We start from the raw sequence: 18,262 nt of genomic DNA on the forward strand, positions 1-18,262 counted from the left end.
ATCCTTTGATTGCGTTCTCCATTTGAAAAAAAATCCTATAAATACGCCGTAGTTAGGGATCGAACCGTGAGTCCCTGAATTACAATCCGAATGTCCTACCGTTACATCATTGCCCCGGAAACGGTTGAATCTGTTCAATTTTAAACGACCAGTATCATTTGATCGAAATGGTTTGTTTTATTTCAGCTTAATTATCAAGAGCAATTTTGCGTATATAATTCCATGAATATTACAGCCGCCGCCACTCTTGATCTATCTTCGCCTCCTCTGCCCAAATCGTGCCCCAAATTCCTCCTCTGCCCTTCCTTCGCGCTCCCGTCCGATGGGGTTCGGCAACGAGGCGAGCTCCTCCGGCTACGGAATCGACGCCTCGGGGCCTCTCCTCCCGCCGGTGGGCGGCGGAGACCCGCACCCGCTGTCGTCGCAGCCCAAGACGGTCGCCAACGTCTTCATCGCCATCGTCGGATCGGGCGTCCTCGGCCTCCCGTACGCGTTCCGCCGCACCGGCTGGGCCGCCGGCGTCATCCTCTTGCTTGCCGTCGCGGTCCTCACCTTCCACTGCATGATGCTCCTCGTTCGCATCCGCCGCCGCATCGACCTCGACCGATCCGCCTCCAAGATCGCCTCTTTCGGCGATCTTGGCTTCGCCGTCTCAGGCACCGTCGGCCGCATCTTGGTCGATGTCATGATCGTGCTCAGCCAGGCCGGCTTCTGCGTCGGCTACCTCATATTCATCTCCAATTCCCTCTCCCACCTTCTTCCCATCACCTTCGCCTTCCTCTCCTCGAAAGCCGTCTACGTCCTTGCCATGTTGCCCTTCCAGCTGGGCCTCAACTCTATCAAAACCCTAACCCTCCTCGCCCCGCTCAGCATCTTCGCGGACGTCGTTGATATCGGCGCCATGGGCGTCGTCATCGTCGAGGACATCTCCATCTTGCTCTCCAACCCCCCACCCCTCCACGCTTTCGCCGGTCCTTCCGTAATCCTCTACGGCGTCGGCGTCGCCGTCTACGCCTTCGAGGGCATCGGAATGGTCCTCCCCTTGGAGTCGGAGGCCGCCGACAAGTCCAAGTTCGGCCGCACCCTTGCCCTTTCCATGGGCTTAATCGCTCTCATCTACGGCCTCTTCGGCGCGCTCGGCTACGCCGCCTTTGGCGAAGAGACCAAGGACATCATCACCACCAATCTCGGCGCCGGAGTCCTCACTGTGGCCATCCAGATTGGCCTCTGCATCAACCTCTTCTTCACCTTCCCCGTGATGATGAATCCGGTGTTTGAGGTGGCGGAGCGGTGGCTCAGCGGGAAGAGGTACTGCTGGTGGCTCCGCTGGTTGGTGGTGCTCGCCGTGAGCCTTGTGGCGACGCTCGTGCCCAACTTTGCCGACTTCCTGTCTCTAGTCGGGAGCAGCGTGTGCGTCGTGCTAGGATTCGTGCTGCCTGCGGCCTTCCATCTGAAGGCTTTCAGATCCGACCTGAGTTGGCCTGAAGTTGCTTCTGACATCTCCATTGTTGTCATTGGGATGGGTCTCGCCATTTCCGGCACCTGGTCTTCTCTCGTCTCCATCTTCGACTCGGCGGCAGCTTGATTACCCCCCTGCTCTGTGCCTGTGAGTTCGTGTGTACTACTGTTGTAGAAAATTTATTTAAAATTCTTGTCGTCTAAGAGAAGAAGAAAAGTGCAACACCTGTTAATTGAGAAGAGAAAGATCTCTTCGAATTCTTTCAATGAATTCGATAATTGTGTAGAAACACTATCTTGTTCGCAAAATCTTGCGATTTCATGTTGTACCTGCAAATTTCGCTGTAATTGATGCATGATTCAAGCTATGAATTTTTACCTTTAATGATATAGTTTAAGATCGGAGTATTTGTTCATCAATATTACTATCTCATCTATGAAACGCCCCTTTGAGGCTCATACTCGGCTGTAAAACCTGCTGCTGTATTTGTTCGGCTCAATGCCATCGTCGTTTGGCAAGTTCTTGTATGTTTCAAAAACGCTCAATATCTCTTGTCGGATAGTACTTTTGTAATGATGTGTCGGAATCTCTGCTCCTATATGATATTTGTAGTCAATCCTATATGATATTTGTAGTCAAAGAGATTTATCGTGCACTTTAATAGAATGCCAGTGGGAATGACTCTGTCACTCCAGAGATAGTTAATGAGGCTAACTGAGATTTATCATTATTTATAGTCAAGACATAAATTGACATGTGCGAAACAGTAATAGAATGCAGGGGAGAATGATTGTAGAGGAGCAGTCTCGAGAGGAACATCTGAACTACATTTCGATCAAACAGTCCCGTACTACATCTCGATCAAACAGTTCTGAGTCGATCAAACAGTCTCGAGTTACATCTCGGCCAAACAGTTTCAAGTTACATCTCGGCCAAGCAGTCTTGAATCACATCTCGGCTGCCATCCTCTGTCTTACACAGAAATTATCAAAATTCTTCAAGCATGTGGTGCTTGCAAAGGGGTCAAAGCAGTTACGAGATTGTCAGGTCTAATTTTTTAGATACCCTTAAGCCTATGTATAAAACTAAAATGTAAGAATAATCAATGACTGTCACACTATAGGGCGGTTACGAGATTTACAGATTTGGTCCCCCAAATGTCTTATGTTGGGACCTCATGTCGGCAATTATTAGAGTCGGTCTCCTTGAGTCTCAACCAGTGATTTCTCTCGAATCGATGTGGAGAGACTCGATGTGAAGAAGCGTTTTTCATGAGTATATAAACTCAAGAATGAATAATTCTTTGGGCACTTTCAACAACTATCTATATTCTTTTTTTCTTCTTCTGCACCTTCATCTTCTTCCACTGATATGAACTTGAGCGTTAGAATGATCTATCGAGACTCTTCGGTATCCTAGTTTAATCCTTTCGCTCAATTTACTTTCAGGTCTCCTCATTGGTGGAAGTAAAATCTTACGTGAATCGAATATTTTATTGATTGACACAACATCCTACCGGAACACGTCAATTACAAAAAGATCATAACGTTGGTTGGCAGTTTATTCAGGCAAGCTGTTTTGACGACGACAAATTTATGTGAGTAATTGGCTCAAAGCTCTAGTCAAATCCAATTTGGTGCATGTCATCGAACCTAGTCGAATCTATTGACACGTCAAAATATAAAAATAAAATTTCAAAGTCTCCCATCCAACTGACCCGAATCGGTCGGTTCGAAACGAGCAGAATGGACCACCTTGGCTAAATCCAATTTGGTGCACGTCTACTCTATGTCTCCCACCGAATCAACCCTCGACCGAACCGGAGCCGGAACCATCGGCGACACTCGATAGATCATACGTCACATCCAATTGACCGGTTCATCTCCCCCAAGCAATCATTCGTCTGCATCATCGATTGGCTGACCAGGATGCAATCGTAGCCGTTGGTCGTCTCCATCGCTTCGCGATTCGCGCTCTGAGGAGCTTCCTTCGCAGGTTCGCACTAGTCTCCCGATCCTTTATTGGTAAAAGAGGTTGATCCATTCCTCCGCATTCGGCCAATTGTAGCCATCGCCTCCGTCCTCCTCCTCCTCCTCCTCCTCAGATCCGCGTTTCCTCCTCCCCCTCTTCTTCTCTTCTCTCCCTCTTCTTCCGTCGTCTTCTTCTTAGCTCGCTGGAAATCTGGGATCCTTAGGGGTTCGCAAGGCGGCGATAAAGGCGAGAGCTTTCGCAGCGGAGGAGTATGTCGTACTCTTCGTCTTCGGGGTCTGAGGAGGACGAGGGCGTCGATGCCTACCGCAAGGGAGGGTACCATGCGGTCCGGGTCGGCGATCAATTCGCCGGTGGGCGGTACATCGCCCAGCGGAAGCTCGGATGGGGTCACTTCTCCACCGTCTGGCTCGCCTACGACACCCGATCCGAGGTACCATCCCGTGATGATTGTTCTCTCGGCTTTTCTTCTCATGATTTTCTCTTTTTATATGCCTACGAATGGGTGCCGTACGGGAAGATCTCGCCTTTGACGACCGATCTCTTTGTGAATAGTCTCCAAATATCGAAATTTTCTGGCAATTGTCGATGTTTTATATCTGATTTCGTCTATTCGCTTATCTCTCGTCGAATTGACTTTTGACTCGGACTTAAATACTTGATCACCTGTTCGATTTACGAATTATTGCCACGGCAAATCTTTCTTTCATTGCTCTTTGATTCTCTCCACCGCTTTTCTGCAATTGATGTTGTACGAATTAATAATTACTGTTCAATAATGGTCAAAGGAATTTATTCCTGATCATGCTTCATTCATTTTGTGCAATTTCTTCGTTTGGCTTAATTGCCTGATTTTTTTGACGGGAACCTTTTATTTCCTTTAGCATCCACATCTGCCTACTCGTGTGGCGTGAAGACTGATCTGTGGTTTGCATAATCTGTTTGCGTAGCTATGAACTTTTCCCAATTTTTAAGTCTGGATACTTGTATGTCAACTCTACTACCTGTGACTAGGTCTCTATCTGATCATCTTGCATTCCTTTTTCTATTTTTGAATTTTCTCTCCTAGTTGATGGTGCACTAATACAGTGTGTTAAATTCTTTTTGTTTTTTTTTCCTTTGCCTTTTTTTTCATGTTCCCAAATCCAAATTCTATCTACTTGCCTTTGGTTGCATTATTTAATAATGTTTGTCTCTTTGTTCTGCAGATGTTTGTTGCTCTCAAAATCCAAAAAAGTGCACCAGAGTTTGCTCAAGCCGCTCTCCATGAGATTGAGCTTCTTTCATCAATTGCAGAAGGAGATGCCTCGAATTCTAAGTGCATAATTCGACTGATCGACCACTTTAAGCATTCTGGGCCAAACGGGCAGCATCTCTGCCTGGTAATTGAGTTCCTTGGTGATAGCCTACTTCGACTCGTGAAGTACAACCGCTACAAAGGCATTGGGCTAGACAGGGTGAAATACATATGCAAGTCTATCTTGGTGGGTCTTGATTATTTGCACAGGGAATTAGGCATGATTCACACGGATTTGAAGCTGGAGAATGTTCTTCTTGTCTCCACCATTGATCCTGCAAAAGACCCAGTTAGGTCTGGATTTACGCCAATCCTAGAGCGACCAGAGGGTAACCTAACTGGGGGAGTAGTGGTCAATTTGATTGAAAAGAGACTAAAGGAGAGGGCAAAGCAGGCAAGGGCAAAAATCTCTGAGAGAAGAGCATCAACTGCAGGTCTTGTACTGAATGAAAGGAGCTTGGATGGGATTGATCTCAGATGCAAGCTTGTGGATTTTGGGAATGCTTGTTGGTCAAACAACAAGTTAACTGATGATATACAGACTAGACAATATCGGTCACCTGAGGTAATTCTTGGTGCTGGATATGATTGTTCTACGGACATGTGGTCCTTTGCTTGCATGGCTTATGAGCTTGCTACTGGGGATATGTTATTTACTCCAAAAGTTGGCCAAGGGTATAGTGAAGATGAGGTATTACTCTTCCCTCTATGTAAACATGGGCTTATAATTATTTAACATTAAGGCAAGTAAAAAGTGCTTTTGAGAGAATTTAGAATGTTTGTTTAAGAAAAGCTTATATATGCTTAGGTGAGAAGCGATACTTCCATATCTGTAGATTCACAAGGATAAATTGATAAATGTTGGTTACTAGTGAAAGTCACAGTTGAGCCTAAGATGCTTCTTGATAGATTAAAAAAAAAAATTGAATCTCAATTATATCTACCTTGGACAAGTTGATTTGAGTGTCTTTAGTGTCTCTGAAACCAAGCTAATGTATCCTATGTCTCTTGTTTTGTCAATTTGATTGTCCATGATGTAAGATCTGTCATTATAGTAACATCCTTTTTGATTCTAAAGAAAAGCTATCTTTTATTTGGTTGAAAATTGTATCCTTAATAGGTAGAAGACAGATTAAAAAATATCTATTTCTAGGGATTATTAGAAGACAATCTTAAATTTATTTGGCCATTGCTCCTTGGACATATCCAACTTTTAGGGACAATTTTCATATCAAATTTTTGTTCCAAGTGTGACGGCTAGCATTTTTTCCTGTTTGTTAGCTTGCATTAGTTCTGTCACTAGCTAAATCAGCATCTCCTGTTGCTTAGCTTTGAAGAAGTAATGAATTTGAAAACGACTAAATAAGATATACTTGTATGATGAAAATGCCAAACTGCAATTTTCTTCTTAGGAAACAAGTTCCCATTCTGTTATGATTTTAATTCCAGCAAATGACTTGGGCCTCATTGCAGGATCACTTGGCTTTGATGATGGAGCTCCTTGGAAAGATGCCCAAAAAGGTAATAGTACTTGTTTCAACTCGATTGATTTTCATATCAGCTAACCACTTTTATCTGCTCAGATTGCTACAGCAGGATCTCGGTCAAAGGACTACTTCGACAGGCATGGAGACCTCAAGAGGATCCGACGACTCAAATTCTGGCCACTTGACAAACTCCTGGTCGAGAAATACAAATTTCCGGAGGTTGATGCTCGTGAATTCGCAGAGTTTCTCAGCCCTCTACTTGATTTTGGTCCTGAGAAGCGGCCAACAGCGTCTCAGTGTCTGCAACATCCATGGCTTCAAGTTAAAGATGCGAAACCTGGTGTCGAAAACAATGAAACCAGTGCGAAGAAGCTGGAGATCGGCATGAGCAAGCTCAAAGTCCAGGTGAAATGAGGAGCTTTTCGTTCATGGCACACCCAAAGCATTCTTTTCACAGGATGTCGATTACTTTGATCAAAATTGGATCACTATCATAACACTGGGGAAAGCAGCTTCATCACAGTGAACATGGGGCTAACAACAACATACTATATATGTTTTGTGCAAAATATTTTTGTTCTTATTTTTGTATCTGATCATTTTAATTTGCTAGTCAGTGAATGAGGGGGAATAAGTTTCTTCACATGGATTTATACTGGCCTCAACCAAAAGTTATGGACATTGACTGAACTCCTATAATCTTATTGGTCAGGGTTCATTTTTGTGTGGACATCATTAATTTGTGTATTATTTTCTATTATCTGAAGAATTCCATTAATTTATTTGCTTCCTAGTTGATTCAAAGATTTTCACAATTGGAACAAAGCCTCATTTCTTTTCTTTAGTTGCAGGTAAACAAAGCCTAAGTGAGGAAAAAAACTATACAGACTTTCTCCAACATTGAGCTTACTTGAGGACTGAACGATAGTAGATAAATGCAGGTAAACAAGATTACAGCTATTATTTAGTAGTTTTTAGAATGAAGAACAATCAAAACTGCTTCTTTGACAAACTGGTCGATCAAAAAGTTTCAGGCTAAAAAAAGCTCAATTCAAGAACAGAACTGGCTACATTCTGGCTTAGAAGAAAAAAAAATACAGATCCAGATTAATCTAAAATGATTAAACAATTATAACATAATCAGGTAATAATACTGGGGCGAAGACAGGGGAGGCATCGAACGTTAATCTTCATCCCCATGGGGAAGAACAAGCGGCTGTAGTTTCGCCACGTGTAGGCTCGATCACCACGACTGGAGTCACGGACACCTGGTGCCCCATGGTGAGTGACACGCGGCGAGGAAACCCCTGAGGACTGATTTGGTCGGCTAGCGTGGCCGACGGGTCTTTTCGAAGTGGATAAGGTTGCAAATCTACGGACGCGAGGTGGGTACCGCCTAGGGGCCCACCGACAAGGAAACGTGCTTTCCGCATGAAATCAAACTATGCGAACACAGTACGCGCAGGAAGTCGTCCGATGACTCGGTAATATTTTGACGGATTTATTAATTAAATAATTAAGTCTACGTAAAACCCTGTGCTGGACCCGTTAGCCTTTGTGGTGTGCACCAGAAGGACACGTGTCGCACCGGCAGGCTACTGGATATAGGACTGGCCGGTGAAATCCAGATCGCGGTCGCCCGTCGACGGCGGCGGCTTGTGCTTCGTCGGGGCATCAGGCTGCGCGGGGCGGTCGGCGGACTGAGTTGCGCTGGCCAGCGGTCTGATCTGGTCTGTGCCATTGTCGTCGGTGCCGTAAAGTCCGCCGCCGTAGGCCTCGCGAGTCACCGGCTCCATGGCAGAAATTTGCGGCGCCGGATCGGCCGGCGTCGTCGGTCGAGTTCGCCGTCCCTCCGGCGCAGCCTCGGTATCCTTGGCAGGTAGACGTCCCCGGTCATCCATGATTTGCCTTGAACAGGGATTTGATCGATAAGGAGGTCCGCATATATACGTGGAGGTTGATAAGGTGGAAATATAAATATTTTAGAACTGATTATTAATTATATTTAATATCCAGTTGCATATTAATTTGCATGCATGCGGTTGTGGAGAAGGGAAGAAAAGGCCACGTAGCTCAGTAGCTGCTTCGTTGAAACGTGGAGCCAATAAAATGAACAAGAGCTTTTCGTCACCTTATCATATTCCACGTGGAAGAAGATGAGTTCATATGCTTAATTTGTCCAATTTCTGTGTGGCTGTTATACCCGTCAATTTAATTTAGGTCCGTTGGATAAATAATTTAAACGGATTAAATTATAATTTTATTAATCTATTTTAAGATGAATTCAGATGGATTGGCTAGCGTAGGCTCGCGACTTGCATGGGTTGGCCTGCTACAGACTTGGATTGACCCGCAGATTAAGAAAGTTTATTTATTTATTTTAAAATTTAAAATTAAAGTAGAAAACTCAATGAATTAGTAGGTTTACTCCATTTAAATTACAATTCAAATTTTAAAATTACAATTCAAACTTAAAAATTTCAATTTAATCAATTTAAATTATAATTCAAACTTAAAATTTTTAAATTTTTTAATATTTTTTATATTTTTTAACAAACCAGTAAGTTGGCCCGCCTAACTCACGGTCCGTCTTGAGTTGGGTTGGATTGGAGATTTCCCAACCCACTAAGTTGGTGGGTCAGCCCGTCTTGCTCCGTCATATGATGGATCCGTCATGGATTGGTCGACCCTGTAATGAATTGGTCCATTTGACAGCTCTAGTGGTTGTATATATTGATCCACCTTAACCACTTTGCATAAAATAATTCAAGAATAGATAAAACACCTGGAAAAATAAATCCTTGAAAGATCATAAAAAGTCAAGTTTGGTTAGATCACCAAAATTAGTCACCGCGGGGAGGAACCTTAGTCTGGATTTTTTTTTCACAAAGAATTGAAAGTCTGAGGCTCTCAACGATGATTGAACTTGAGACCGTTCGTCTATGAAATGGACGCACTACCTCTATCCATCCGAGACATAACTGAATTAGTTACAACAAAAAAAATTGTTTTACTAGTCATATTACTTTCCTGCCAATGAGAAAGTATGGGAGGATACAGACCCCTTTTGTCTTCAAAAAAGTCTCCAAGGAAATTTTTCAAAATTACTTTTTTTTTCAAAAATATCTTTATCTTATTGCACCATTCCTCAGATTTTGATGATCGCCAAGTAAGCCTATTTACTCTGATGGATAGAAATGATTAGTCGTATAGAAATTAGAATGAAAGGATTCAAACTTCCTTTCCTCTGATTATTTGCATAGAATGGACGAGGTTGAGGAAGATGAGGGTGCCATCATACACAGACAACTAAGGAGGAATTCATTTTCAAGCAATTTCACTCTAACTGATCCTACCCTGTAATGTAACCTCATTTGCTTTCTTTAGTTGCAGGTAAACAATAAGAATTCATCACGTACATATTATCAGTTCTACACCATCCCTTTAAGTTGGAATAAAATGTATCGAGGTTCTCTTGAAATGCATCGCTTAGTCACTTGTATCGTCGATCATCCAGAAATTCTCATCAACTGTGGGGACATGCAATATGTTCTATTTTGCACACCTACTTTATCAAACAGGAATGGAAATAATTTGTTCCATTGAATGATCTCAATGACAGGATCAAAGAAATGAAACGAGCAAAAACATAAAAGAATGAAACAATGGACGGAAGAATGAGACTTGTGAAATCAACCCACATAATCCTTCAGCAAAAAGTTGAGTGCCTGGAAAAACCCTAGTCAGCCCGGCAGATTTTCATCTGGAGGACTGTCTTCCTCGGCTGATGCATCAAGTTTATTATTTGGGAATGCACCTGGTGGCTTTTGTTGAGGTTGAATCGACAACAATTGGGTGGAATCACCAACAACGTCTGCCCATCCATAATGAGGCATGGCCCTAGTAAAACAGAGAAAGGAAAGAAATGGTGAGATAGAAAAGAAATTAGAGATCATAGAAAAGTTTGTCCCTGTTCTCTCCTTTCATTTCTCTCCAGATAAATGGTTAGTAGGAATATATGAGCAATGAGGAACTATCTCACTCGTAGTAGGTTTCTTCATCCACAACTATATCCCAGCTTTCTCCTGTAGTGCTTCTTCCGTACTTGTGAACTTTCCTGAACAAAGGCAACGATAGTAGATAAATGTACGTAAAGAAGATTATTTAGTAGTTTTTAGAATGAAGAAAAATCAAAATTGCTTCTTTGACAAAATGGCCAAAGAGTTTGGGATTCAAAAGTTTGAGGCTAAGAAAAGCTAAGATCAGAGCTGATTTTATTCTGGTTTAGAGGAAAATGTTGAGCTATCAAGTTAGATTTGTTTTAACATTATAGCTTTTGTAGCCAAAAAGATCCACATGACTTAGGAAGCGAATGAAATGAAATAGACTGCAAACATTACCCATTTCCAAAATGTTCTTCCCCCCAAGTTCTTGACCAACCTACAAAATGAAACATATGATTATGTAGATATGGTATTGGATAATATCAGGCATCCAAGAAACAAACATACAAAGAAAAAGGATCTCTACTAACAAATCCTACAAAATGATTAATCCTATTGCTGAGTGATAGTTGTGATGCGAGGCAAAATCCAATTGCTTTAAAAACGTTTATCATGTCAATTATATTAGTGCCAAAAAAGTAGTTAATCTGGACTTTGTAGAGCAAATATAAATATGGAGGAAATACTGAAGGACCAGCAACAACTATTATTCTTGAGACCTGCCTTTAATGTTATTAAATACACCTCAAATCATTTCTACCAAATTACTCCTTTTTTTATCATTATATATAGACATCTTAATCACTCTTGTGTTGAATATTACATGAGGTATGATTAAAGACCTTTTTAATATATAATATAGTATTTGTTGTTATTATTTTTGTTATCTTCCACTATGGAGGAAAACCCGTAGTGGTTTTTAAGTAAACACATGTTTAAATGTAGACATTTAAATTAAACAGTCATTTAGGAAGCTAATAATTCATACATTAGCATGTGTATCCGTTGTCTATTTTGAAGGAACCCGGCATTGCATATAAGAGCTGCTTTGATTAGCGAATAAGGAGTCCAAATTATCTATCATCTCAAATTTTATTGCTAGGTAGAATCAATATTCATTAATATTGAATGCTGCATCTACTGAACAAGACCCAGAAGAATAATGAAATTATAACTTACGTTCACCAGCAGGAGATGCATGCCATGTTTCACCTTGCCGAGCACCTAACCCTGCAAAAAATTTCTCCTCCCACTTATCCCCCCATTTGGTACCCGTCTGTGTCTCTGCCCATTTGTCAGTCCTATTAATAATTAAGCATATAGTAAGCAGTTTTGAATACCGACTATTAGAAGCAAGATTGCTTTAGCAACCAATTGCCATCCAGAAACATAAAATGCAAAATCTTAATATTGAGCATTAACAGATCAATCTAGAGTACATTCTCCTTTTGATCAAGAGACCAAACAGATGATAAATGACAATTTTTTTGGATGTATGATCTAACAAATATAAATCAACATGACCAGTAATTTGTAGAAAAATAAGTTCAAATAGCATTAATAGCTTATGTTAACAGCATTAACATAACAATTAATATGTCCATCTCCTATTATTTGGTGTCAATAGGAGAAATTGTCATTGCAACAAGCAGAAATAACTTATAAAAAAGAGAATAAGGAAAATATTTGTAAGTTATCAAATATATTAATGTAGTAGATAATGCTAGTCTAACCATTTAAGTACAAATCCTCTCCCATCAAAATGTTCTCCCCACTTTTCCCACCAAGATTGTTCATTTAGCCTTCCATATTTATGAGCTCCTTTTTCTGTCCAGCCTTTTGCATCATATTTTTCCCACCTAAAATAATGTTAATATACGGCAGGTTAGCTACTAAAAATAACAGAAAATGATAAGTAGGAACAAAAAGTAAAACATCACAAATAATCATACATTTCTCACCATTTTTCATACCATCCAGCATTTTCTGTGCCTGATTTTGCTTGCTTTTGTGCGCTCCTCTCTATCCTTGCAATACTACTAGAAAACAAACCCAAGTTCTTCGTTGTGAATGATTTATTGATTATTAAAAAAACATAGTAAATGATTAAATAACATGAAAACATATGTACATAGACCTCACAGTGTGCTATATGCTTAAAGATATTAGCGTTTGTATGTTTTATGTATAATAAGTATTACTACAATAAAATCATTTTTTTTCCTCACCAGGAATTCTATTACAATACTACTTCCCACTGTGTTCTATGATTTACTTCTTTTCTAGTCCAAAGTTTTATGGGTGGTTGCATTGCTGACCGTTCTAAGTGCGCTGAAGTAAATTACACAGGGTAATACTGAAAACGGAAAACATAATGCAAAGCAATGTTTACCCCGTAATTGGTATTATAGTTAGCTGACTCCTCTGAAAAAGACCCCTCACACCCAAATCGTGTTATTCAACAAATGACAATCTTACCCAAACCTACCATGGTATAGCTGACTATGAGGCTCATTTAGTTCAAGCCTTATTATTGATAAAAGTATATGTGCATGAGCCTAACTCAATCTTAACCATCTGCAAGGATTTGCACTCAGAGTTATTAGTTAGAAAGCGTATGAGCTAGAACCATGTTCGCACATCTACAACATTGTCCTTGTAAATAAGCTAAAAGTTAATTTAATAATGAAACATAACTTATTATTTAAATATGTTATGAAGAAAGACCTGATTACCTCCACTCATCCTGATAAAGAACTTCTTTCCATGTTTCCCACCAGGAATCTCCTTCATCATTTTCTCCAGATTTCTCTGCACCTATAGAATGTGATAACAAAAAAGGGGAAAAAAACATGTCAACAAAGACAAGAAATCACCAAACATAGATTAAGTTAAATAATTGAAACAAATAAGAATAAGTACATCTTATTTTTAACCCCCTGAGCAGATTGAAAATATTATTTTCAGAGACATACTATTAAGCATATGAAATTAAACTATCTGAATTAAATGTCATCTTAAATGGATCATGGTGTATAAACAATTGAACATATATACTAGAAAATGCATATTTAATAAGAGATCAAATCATAGTCCTATCAATATTATCATTCAGAACACCACATCATAATACATTGTACACGACAAATATTTGATGCATTTGAATGAAGCATTTTGAAATACTTTGTCGCATATATAAATTTGATAGCATTGTAACACAAATGCAAAATTCTCTCAACAGACATTGTCCACAAGTATCTAATAAATGTGAACAAAACAATTTCGAAGTTTTTGAGTTGGATACTTGCTAATCATATTCTTGTTTTTCCAATTTTCAACTACACGCCCATAATATTCTCCTACCATAAAAATAACTGACTCCAGACCATTGGATTCATAACATCACAGAAGTCCTTAGTTCTGACTCTAAGTTAGGAGAAGATATCTGCTTGCAGAGAATAGCAAAAACTTTTAGATCAATCTGTCCTTGAGCCCAAGCTGAAAATTAACAATTTGGCTTCCAATTTGATGTTACAAAACAGCAGCAGCTCACTTCCAGATGCATGAACAATTTCCATTAGCAACAAAGTTAACTTTCACTTACTAGAAAAAATATTTAGTCTTTGAATTAAGAAGAAAAGAAGATATGGGTAGAAAATCAAAGAAGAAAAGGAAATTTAATATAATCATCAGTAAGAGTTGGTATTTACAGTAAGGAAATAAATATTTCAGCTAGGTGATAGAGTTGAGGGTACTAATATTTATTGATTATAAATAAATACAACTGTACAAATTGAACATAAATTATCAAAAATATTCTTTTACCTAGCTCTTTATATCCGCTCCAATCACTCTTCTCCCACCACTGCCAAAGAACCAAAAAAAAAAAAAAGTAAATCCATTTGTCAAAGTTGCTAGAAGTTGATATAGGCTTCAAAGACATTTGCAGAACTAATAATAAAAAGACTTCTACACCTGATTTTACATGTAAATATGATCTTACTTGCCAAAAGATAAAAGTTTTAAGTTTATCCAGCAATTTACAAAAGAGAAAATAAGGACAGATTTTTAAAAAATCTTGTCAGATGAAATTACAATAAACAAAACAGATTGAGAAAATTGCAGACACATAGTACAATCAGCATTCATGATTAATTTTATAACACCATTGTGGTATTCAAACTTTTAGATCGTCTTAGATTCAAAATAAAAAAAAACTCTGCCTCGTTCTAATAGCAACCATTTAAAAAAAATGATTTAGCATAATAGGTCTGCTATATTTATCTCCCCAATCAGAGATGAATTGAACTTTCCCCTAATTCTGCCTTCATGACAAATTTCTCACAATTTCTTTCCCTTCCAATCACAATAATTCTGCTGTAAGCAACATAAGTATGTTCCTTAAACCCACAAATAGAATACTACAAAGTGGTAGCTTGCTAAGAAGTATCAATCCTTGGAAAAGAATAATAGCCAGGAAAAAAAAAAGAAACCCAGTTCACAGTTAGGCAGTAACATTTTCTATCTGGGCTATCTTCATATTCTAATAATTCAGTTCCACCAAAATCTCAAGGATTAAAATAAGTGTATATAACAAATATTTTTATAAAAGGAACGTCAAGCAAGTACAGTGACCAAAATACATATGGACGACAGCAAACTTGGTCATTAGCGGTGAACATCAAAACAGTAATGAGTTATATTTTTTTCTTATTTTTCTTTACTTTATAGTGTACACTTTATTATTTTGAAAAATGGAAAACAATAATTTTTGTATCATAATGAAATACACCATAACACTAACAATCATTTACCAGTTGATAATTAATGAATCTCATATAAAAAAAAGATCACAGAACGTACATAGAAAAAATATTTCCAATTATTGAAATATGCAGGGAATATAACATACATAGAAAAAAAATTACCGTTTCTTTCCATACTGATTTTCCATCATGCGATTTACCTCCCATCTTAGCCCATCGACACCTAAATCCATTTTCGCCTAGCTCTTCACCACTTTCCCGATACCATGTGCTCCCGTCTTCATTTTGGCCAGACTCGCTAACCTTTTCATCAAGTAAGTTGATGCCCCATTCTTTCTCACTAGCAATACCAGTATCTGTATGGAAGATGTCCAAGAAACAAATCAATTTACTTGAACTAATCTAAATCACAATAGAAAATCATTTAAAATAGATAGAATCAATTGAAAAGAAGACAATGTCCATAACTTATGCAAAAATGCCTAATGTTGTAACAACTTAACAAAGTTATGAGTCTTATATTATTACAGTCACTTTTGGTGCTAGAAAAAACCTCTTTGTGGTGGAGTATCACGAGATTCGGGAGGAGAATTCTTAGGGCTGCAACAAGAAGAGAAGTCGTGCTTAGAGAGCCTTTTGGAGCTGCAATAAGAGATTCAATAGGTCCAATAAAAATTAGCAAAGAAGTATTACTTGTAGTTAACAAAGATTAATATTGCACACTAGATAATAGCATCTTCAATAGTATAAAAACTTTGCACGACAATGTGGCACGATATGTCCTTGCAAACCATGGTTCAAGATTTATTTTCAATATTAAAACAAGAACTCCTCAAGGAAAAAATCACTAGATAACAATTCAAGTAGTGAAGATGTAGGCTCATAAGGACGATGATGAACTTCAAAAGTGGGTATTTACAAACAAGGACAATGATGAACTTCAAAAGTGGGTATTTACAAACAATATGAGCACTACCTATGAGCACAAAACATAGATTAAAAGCAGTAGAGTGTTTTAAAAAAAAATACATTGAATGGCACCAACATATCTTAGATTCTTGGAAAATTATTTTAAAGATTTTATTATAGCCTTCATTGAAAGTGGAATGCCAGTAGAGAAAGACACCAGAGGCAGTATACTGTATGGTTCCCTTGCAACATCATGAAAAATCATCAATTTCTTCAATAATATGAGAACTTAAAGTGCAATTTTAATAAAAATTTCAAATGTTGGGCTTTCCCAAGATTTAGCCAAGTTCTCAAAGTGCACCAGCATGCATCAGAAATACGAGACTTATAGCATGCACAAAGCGACAAAGTAGTAGAAATCCACAAGGTTCACACGCTATAGAGGTGTTTGTAGTCAACTTGTGAATTACATATAAAAAAACTGAAAAATGGTTTTAGACCCATTATTTTTTATTTTATTAATACAAAACATTATTGCATTAACACAATCATCAGATATGGTTGATAAAAATGAGATTTGAAATTATAATACAGTAACAAACTCATTTACCAGAGAGACAGTTTCTATTAACATGATAGTTAACTATGTAGGCGAATTAATTTTGCACACTGAACTAATTGGAACTTACTTAAAACCTGCCAAGTCGAGTTCACTTGGCATGAGTTTTGTCTTAATGAATCATTTTTTCATGTTTGACTTTCATCCCTATATTTTATTTGAATAAACCTAAATCCTATCCACAATGGCTCTAGAATAACCATGAATATAAATCTTGGTCAGTATAGCAAACAAAAATCATTATTCAAGGTAGACATCTTGAGGATATCAGAGAAGAATTTAACCATATTATACATGTAAACCTACATAATTTATTGAATGAGTAGGAATACCTATAGTTCCCTGGGAATATGCATAATCCTTCAAGATATGAAAGCGAAACTGACTGGAATCCCAAGAACAAGAAATTTGCCCTTTCAATACATACTGATAAACTATACACGAAGACCTTAAACCCACACCGAGTCTAGCGCATTTTGTAGATATGGATCCAAGTATAGAAAGGAAAAAAAAAGATAAACAGAAATCACAAGATGACCCACGATGAGTCTCGCGCAAAATGCATCCAGGACCTAGTTTCATTTGAGCAGGAATCTTGGACCAATGTTAACCTACTGGAAGAAACCAAGCAACAGAACTTAGATTCCCAATCAAGGGAGAAAATATGTACCGGGAGGAGGAGAAGGGGAGAGAAGGTAAGGCCTCCGCCCGAGTTCTCCGAGCAACACCACCGGCATTTTTCTTCCGCTCGATCCGCCATTCCTCCGCTGTCTCCGGCGGGCAGCAGCAGCGCAGCCTTCCGGCCGCTCCTCTTCGGGTCCGATCACAAGAAGGCGGCAAAGGGAGCGGCAGCGTCGGCCAGAGGCGAGCCCTACCGACACGGAGTTGGAGGGACGGCGCAGCGAACCTACTCGAGCTCGCGGCCATCTCCGCCTCTCTGTCTTTCTCTCACACGGACTTTTATATAGGGCTGATGGTTTTTTTAAATATATTTATTTTTTTATTTTATATTTTACTTATTTATCAAATACATCATCCAACATTTATATTTTATAATTAATTAAAATTCTTAATTTAATCTAAAATAGTATAGTAAAAAATATAAATTATCTATCTTGTAAAACTAATAATAAAAAATTTAACTTAGATAATATTAACAAAAAAAATTTTATTCCAAACAAGACTAAAACATTGAAGAATCTTATAATACAAATTTATTCTACTCTATAAGAATTAGTTCAGATCCAATCAAACACATATAAATTATCCAATATAGAGCAATTAAGAAATATTTATACAATAACTATCAATTTAGAAATAATTTAACTATACAAAAATGAAACTAAACACCCAACCATGCATACAAACAAATCTAAAATTCTATGTAATAAAGCTAAAGAAAATGTAATTATGAACTATCAACTAAACATATCCACAATATTACCAACCAAAATCATAATTCAATAACAACATTAATCAAATTCATAAATTAATCCTAAATATTAATCAAATTAATCCAAACATTATTCATATTCACAAATTAATCCAAACATTAATATATTCACAAATTAACCCAAACATTATCATATTCACAAATTCACAAAAAATATAGAAAAGGTTTACATTTGAATTGCGGATTAGGTAGGTTAAGTCCAGAATCTATAAAAAAAATTATATATATATATATAGTGAAAATTTTAAGTTTGATTTCACTTTTGTTTTAAATTTTAGA

The 18,262-nt window shown here is 38.4% G+C and overlaps 4 protein-coding genes across 4 annotated transcripts; 2 read left to right on the forward strand and 2 right to left on the reverse strand.

Annotated features, from left to right (window-relative positions):
* Positions 1-282: 282 nt before the first annotated feature.
* Positions 283-1,826, forward strand: LOC141814651 (amino acid transporter AVT3C-like). Its single transcript, XM_074702587.1, has one exon. The coding sequence runs from the start codon at positions 323-325 to the stop codon at positions 1,583-1,585; it is 1,263 nt and encodes a 420-aa protein (XP_074558688.1). The 5' UTR covers positions 283-322; the 3' UTR covers positions 1,586-1,826.
* Positions 1,827-3,534: 1,708 nt separating this feature from the next.
* LOC141814650 (uncharacterized) lies at positions 3,535-6,954 on the forward strand. The gene is made up of 4 exons (XM_074702586.1): positions 3,535-3,881; positions 4,657-5,436; positions 6,219-6,266; positions 6,329-6,954. Exons 1-4 carry the CDS (start codon positions 3,702-3,704, stop codon positions 6,644-6,646), a joined length of 1,326 nt encoding a protein of 441 aa, XP_074558687.1. The 5' UTR covers positions 3,535-3,701; the 3' UTR covers positions 6,647-6,954.
* Positions 6,955-7,718: 764 nt separating this feature from the next.
* On the reverse strand, positions 7,719-8,159 carry LOC141814229 (uncharacterized). Its single transcript, XM_074702170.1, has one exon. It carries the CDS (start codon positions 8,131-8,133, stop codon positions 7,828-7,830), a length of 306 nt encoding a protein of 101 aa, XP_074558271.1. The 5' UTR covers positions 8,134-8,159; the 3' UTR covers positions 7,719-7,827.
* A 1,520-nt stretch (positions 8,160-9,679) lies between these two features.
* LOC141815349 (protein EARLY STARVATION 1, chloroplastic-like) lies at positions 9,680-17,457 on the reverse strand. Its single transcript, XM_074703292.1, has 11 exons — positions 17,201-17,457; positions 15,556-15,644; positions 15,165-15,358; positions 14,062-14,101; positions 12,972-13,053; positions 12,198-12,275; positions 11,970-12,095; positions 11,416-11,537; positions 10,633-10,672; positions 10,275-10,349; positions 9,680-10,132 (listed from the first exon to the last, which is right to left on the reverse strand). The coding sequence occupies exons 1-11, from the start codon at positions 17,455-17,457 to the stop codon at positions 9,976-9,978; spliced, it is 1,260 nt and encodes a 419-aa protein (XP_074559393.1). The 3' UTR covers positions 9,680-9,975.
* Between the last annotated feature and the right edge of the window lie 805 nt (positions 17,458-18,262).

Source organism: Curcuma longa, chromosome 21 (genome assembly GCF_044706935.1).
Source record: "Curcuma longa cultivar G26 ecotype Majalengka, Jawa Barat chromosome 21, ITB_CL_G26_1.1, whole genome shotgun sequence".
In the NCBI taxonomy this organism is placed as follows: Eukaryota; Viridiplantae; Streptophyta; class Magnoliopsida; order Zingiberales; family Zingiberaceae; genus Curcuma; species Curcuma longa.

Bases quoted from the DNA above. Each gene is read 5' to 3' on its own strand.
- LOC141815349 (XM_074703292.1), bottom strand. From the start codon at position 17,457: ATGGCCGCGAGCTCGAGTAGGTTCGCTGCGCCGTCCCTCCAACTCCGT. The intron at 12,276-12,971 runs GTAATCAGGTCT...TTTGTTTTCTAG, and splicing joins CTTTATCAGGATGAGTGGAG to TAGTATTGCAAGGATAGAGA. The intron at 10,673-11,415 runs GTAAGTTATAAT...TTCATTTTGTAG, and splicing joins TGCATCTCCTGCTGGTGAAC to GTTGGTCAAGAACTTGGGGG.
- LOC141814229 (XM_074702170.1), bottom strand. From the start codon at position 8,133: ATGGATGACCGGGGACGTCTACCTGCCAAGGATACCGAGGCTGCGCCG.
- LOC141814651 (XM_074702587.1), top strand. From the start codon at position 323: ATGGGGTTCGGCAACGAGGCGAGCTCCTCCGGCTACGGAATCGACGCC.
- LOC141814650 (XM_074702586.1), top strand. From the start codon at position 3,702: ATGTCGTACTCTTCGTCTTCGGGGTCTGAGGAGGACGAGGGCGTCGAT. The intron at 3,882-4,656 runs GTACCATCCCGT...TTTGTTCTGCAG, and splicing joins CCTACGACACCCGATCCGAG to ATGTTTGTTGCTCTCAAAAT. The intron at 5,437-6,218 runs GTATTACTCTTC...GCCTCATTGCAG, and splicing joins AAGGGTATAGTGAAGATGAG to GATCACTTGGCTTTGATGAT.